This window comes from Triticum dicoccoides, chromosome 3A, assembly GCF_002162155.2.
Source record: "Triticum dicoccoides isolate Atlit2015 ecotype Zavitan chromosome 3A, WEW_v2.0, whole genome shotgun sequence".
Classification (NCBI taxonomy): domain Eukaryota; kingdom Viridiplantae; phylum Streptophyta; class Magnoliopsida; order Poales; family Poaceae; genus Triticum; species Triticum dicoccoides.
This window is the reverse complement of record NC_041384.1, coordinates 697315029-697319550: the sequence shown is the minus strand read 5'-3', so window position 1 is coordinate 697319550 and position 4522 is coordinate 697315029. Positions and strand designations below refer to the sequence as shown.

Here is a 4522-nt window from a genome sequence, read left to right as displayed (position 1 = left end):
ATACACTCAAAAGTTGTGATGGCATTGTCCGTAATCAACCGCCCTGGAACAAAAGCGCTTTGCTCCTCCGCGATGATCTCATCTAGGATCTCCCTCAACCTGCTAGCTAAAACCTTGGAACAGATTTTATAGATGACATTACAGAGGGAGATTGGTCTGTACTGTGTAATATTCCTTGGGTTCTTGACCTTTGGTATGAGTACTATTACAGTTTTGTTAATAGCTTCCGGCATGTGCCCGCCGTTTAAAAAATTTAAAATTGAGCGGGTTACATCCTCCCTTATAAGTGACCAGTGGTGCTGATAGAAACCCGCATGAAAACCATCCGCTCCCGGCGCCTTCGCCGGTGCCATGGCGAACAATGCTTTCTCTACTTCATCCTCACAAAAAGGCCTATTCAGCCGGTCATTCATCTCATCCGTCACCATGCTTGGGACGTGGTGCAATACTTCATCCATAACCACCTCATCTTGAGCAGTATATAGCTGAGTATAGAAACTTTGTACCTCAGCTCTCACCTCATCCCTCGTATCCACAATTGTTCCATCCTGTTTCTCGAGCACCAGGATTTTATTTTGATGCTTCCTTCTTGATGCTTGAGCATGGAAGAATCCAGTATTCCGGTCACCTGCCTTTAGCCAGTTAGCTCTCGACCGTGCTCTCGCCATAATTTCCTCCTTCAACAAAAGATCGTTCAGCTGCCTTGCTAACTCCTCCTTTCTGGACGAGCCGCGGTACATCGAGTTCGCCTTTTCCTTCTCAAACTCCTTCCTCACTTTTTTCAACTTCCGCTTTATGTCCCCAAATTTCTTTTATTTCCAATCGGTGAGTTGGCCCTGCATGTTATATAAAGAGGAGTTGAGGTCCTCAAGTGTAAGAGCTCCCTTCTCCCATGCAGCCACCACCGTGGGCTCATATGACTCCTCCCGTCTCCAAGCTTCCTCGTAAACAAACCGGCGAGGACCGCTGTCCTCCCACTCCACCAGCTTCTTGATTTTGATGACTAGCATACAATGATCCGACTGTGGAGATGGTACGTGCCTCACTCCCGTATCTCCATACATCTGGATGAAGCCCAGGTCGGCTAGGTACCTATCCAAGCGCACTTTAACGTTCGCCGCATCTTCCTGACGATTATCACACGCGTACGGGATTTCGTTAAACCCCAAGTCCTGAAACTTGCATTCATCGATAGCCTCACGAAAACCTAGCATTTGCCATTCCGCTCTTTCATTGGCCCCGAAATATTCCATGTTATCTGTGATCTCATTAAAGTCCCCACCACACAGCCAAGGGACGTCGCTTTGACACCACACGGGCCAGGCGTACCTGATTCCGGCATTTGGCCCAACATCTAGCTAGCCACACCTCTGCGGCTCTGCCCACCACACCACTCCGGCTCCGTCATCACACCTGCCGCCAGCTCCCCTCCCCGAAACCCTCGCCGTCACCCCCACCCACCCCCCTCCTCCACCGGCGGCCATGGACGACTCGCATGTGATCAGGGCATCTCCTGGAGCGACATGGTCGCGCACATGGAGCGCGGCGGCATGGACCGCGACATGGTGTATTTCGGCTATAACCTCATTCTCCACTACGTCTACAGCTACCTCCCCGACCCGCCCGTCTCCCCCGCCGCCACCCTCTCGCTCTCCGGCGCGCCTTCGTCCCCGACGGCGTCGACCGCATCAGCCGCCTCCCCGACGCGGTCCTCCGCAACATCGTCTCCCGCCTCCCCGCCAAGGACGCCGCGCGCACCGCCGCCCTCGCCTCGCGCTGGCGGCCCCTCTGGCGCTCGGCTCCTCTCACCCTCGCCGACAGCCACCTGCTTCCGGACGGCGGCGCGGGCGGCCAGCTCGTCATCGGCGCCGCCTCTCCCCGCGCCGTCACCGCCGCGGTGTCCCGCGTCCTCGCGGCGCACCCGGGCCCTTTCCGCTGCGTCCACCTCACCCGCACCACCATGGAGGAGCACCGTGGCGAGATGGCCCGCTGGCTCGACATCCTCGTCGCCAAGGGGGTCCAAGAGCTCGTCTTTGTCAACCGCCCTTTGCCGATAGACCTGCGCCTCCCCGCCACGATCTTCAACTGCGCCTCCCTCACCCGCCTCCACCTCGGCATCTGGAGGCTCCCGGACACCGCCGTCGTACCGCGCGCCGCCAGATTCCCCAATCTCAGGGAGCTCGGCCTCTATTGGAATTCCATGGAGGACCGTGATCTCGACTTCATGCTTGAAAGAAGCCCCGTCCTGGAGTCGCTCTTCATCTTGGGATTCCAGAGCGGATTACGCCTCCGCCTCGTCAACCAGAGCCTGCGGTGCATACAGCTCGGCTTTTCCTTCGCGGAGGACATCGACTTGGTGGATGCCCCTCGCCTGGAGAGGCTCTTTCAGTTCGCCGAGCTCACCGAGTCCCCCAAGATGAACAATGGCCGCCCCACCAGGAAACGATCTTCTATGATCAAGATTGGCTCTGCTCCTAAACTGCGTGTGCTGGGATACCTTAAGCCAGGAGAGCAAGAGCTGGTAGATCCTACTTTAATTTGCATGTGTGGATGTGCCGTGTCAGTTAACAATGCAAATGTATGATCCGTGTCCCTGGGTGAATTTCAGGCTGGGAACAAGGAGAATATTGTCCCTAGTGTGCAGATTTTGGGCATAGAGGTGCAATTCGGTGTCCGCAATACTGTCAAGAAAGTTCCTGGCTTTCTCAGATGCTTCCCCAACCTGGAGACGCTCCATGTCCAGGTAAATTTGGTTAACTTTGAATGAGATACACTTGCTGCATTGGCAATTTTTGCAATATTAGTTAGTGCGTACATATGTAGCATGGTCAGAGATGTGAATTAGACTAATTATCTAATTAATTACTGGCCTGATCATAGAGTCCTGATCGATTTCATCTGCAGTCCCGCCCCATATCTGAAGAGTCCACTGGCAAGGTCAATGTCAAGTTCTGGCAGGAGGGCGGTCCCATCAAATGCATCCTGCAGAGCATCAAGAAGGTGTTCTTCTATGAGTTCCGAGGGTCGAGAAGCGAGGTTTCTTTCCTCAAGTTCGTCGCGGAGAAGGCTCGGGTGCTGGAGCAGATGGTGGTTGTGGTGGCCATAGAGTGTTTCTCCCTGGGGGATGATAATGTGAGGGTGAAGCTGAAGCCTCTAACCAGCGCAAAATGGAACAGCAAAGCTTGCGGACTCGAGCTCTTCAAGAGCCCGGTCACTGACGATTCAGGTCCTGCTTACAACCACGAACTAGCTTCTGATTTTGAGTTTGCTGACCCTTTTGACCTCAAGTACTACAAAAGAGCAGAAAGGATCTCTGTAAGTTAATTGGTAGCGCCGCGCCGTGCCACTTGTTCAAGAAGACTGCTCTGGACTTTGTGTTGTGTAAGCAGCTGAAAAACCTACTTCTCTGGCAAGCTGTGATATGCTTTCTGCAGGCAGTGTATTACATGATGAGGATGTTTGTGTCAGATTAAGTCCTATTGTGTGGCTGGATGCTATGTTGTGGCTTGTTGTTTGTTTGTTATGTTGTTATCTATGAATAGTGAAAGATGAGTTCAGTTGACAAGGCAGGAAGTTGCTGCTTCCAAATGCTTTTCTTTTCCAGCTTAAACTGTCACAAATCGTTTGCTGTAATTGCTCCACTGTAGAATCTAAACTATTTACATGGAAGTGTGTGATAGAACTCTTCATGAGGCTATAAGCATGCAAGCTGCTCAACCTCTGGGCATTGCTCAGTTGCAAATGCATCTGAAGTAGATTGAGATTTCATTCTGCTCCGTTGTGCTCTCTGTAGAATGCTTCTAAATTTTCTGGTTTGTCCAACTGCAATTTCTTGACTTGCTATGCATTAGGTTGGTCTCACCTTCATGCTTTGTTGCACACTGTTTGTTTGCCAAGACTGTTAGCTATGCATGGTGAAAGATCACTTCAGTTGTGCTGGCAAAGAAGACGCAGACACTGTGTTACAAATGGTTTGTTGTAACTGCTGTATCTGGACATTGCAACAAGCAGGACATATGGACATAGTTCAGTTGCAAATGAATCTGAACAAGATAGATATTGCGTTCTGCTTCGCCGTGATTGATCCCTTTCGTGCTTCTCCCTGTAGAATGCCTCTACATTTCAATGTATCAATCTGAATTCCAAAAAATAAACTTAAAAGAAAACCCTGTCATTCATTGACCTCTTCTTTCTCCAGCAGCGACACATCAAACTGCATCTTATACCGTCTGTTCACTCATGAACAGAATAACATAATTTCACACACCAGTAGAAGTTTTGATTCAGTTGTGGAGGCAAAGAGGGAGCAGGAAGTTGCTGCTCCAATATGTTTTTTGCCTAGCTTAAACTACTGCAAATGGTTTGCTGTAACTTCTGCAAGTTGCTCAAGTTGTAAAAAAACAAACAGGCCATCTGGACATTATTCAGTTGCAAATGCATCTGCTTTAAACTGAAATTTCACTCTGCTTCGGCATGATTCCCTATGTAGAAGCATAGAATGCTTCCAAATTTTAATACACTG

At 50.6% G+C, this 4522-nt stretch overlaps 1 protein-coding gene across 1 annotated transcript; it reads left to right on the top strand.

Moving 5' to 3' along the window:
- Nucleotides 1-1523: 1523 nt before the first annotated feature.
- On the top strand, nt 1524-3453 carry LOC119272939 (F-box/FBD/LRR-repeat protein At1g13570-like). The gene is made up of 4 exons (XM_037554279.1): nt 1524-1565; nt 1607-2521; nt 2609-2743; nt 2905-3453. Exons 1-4 carry the CDS (start codon nt 1524-1526, stop codon nt 3322-3324), a joined length of 1512 nt encoding a protein of 503 aa, XP_037410176.1. The 3' UTR covers nt 3325-3453.
- Nucleotides 3454-4522: the final 1069 nt, after the last annotated feature.

Coding starts and splice junctions, on each gene's coding strand:
- LOC119272939 (XM_037554279.1), top strand. CDS start 1,524: ATGGTCGCGCACATGGAGCGCGGCGGCATGGACCGCGACATG. Junction 2,522..2,608: donor AGCCAGGAGAGCAAGAGCTG/GTAGATCCTACT, acceptor GGTGAATTTCAG/GCTGGGAACAAGGAGAATAT. Junction 2,744..2,904: donor TGGAGACGCTCCATGTCCAG/GTAAATTTGGTT, acceptor TTTCATCTGCAG/TCCCGCCCCATATCTGAAGA.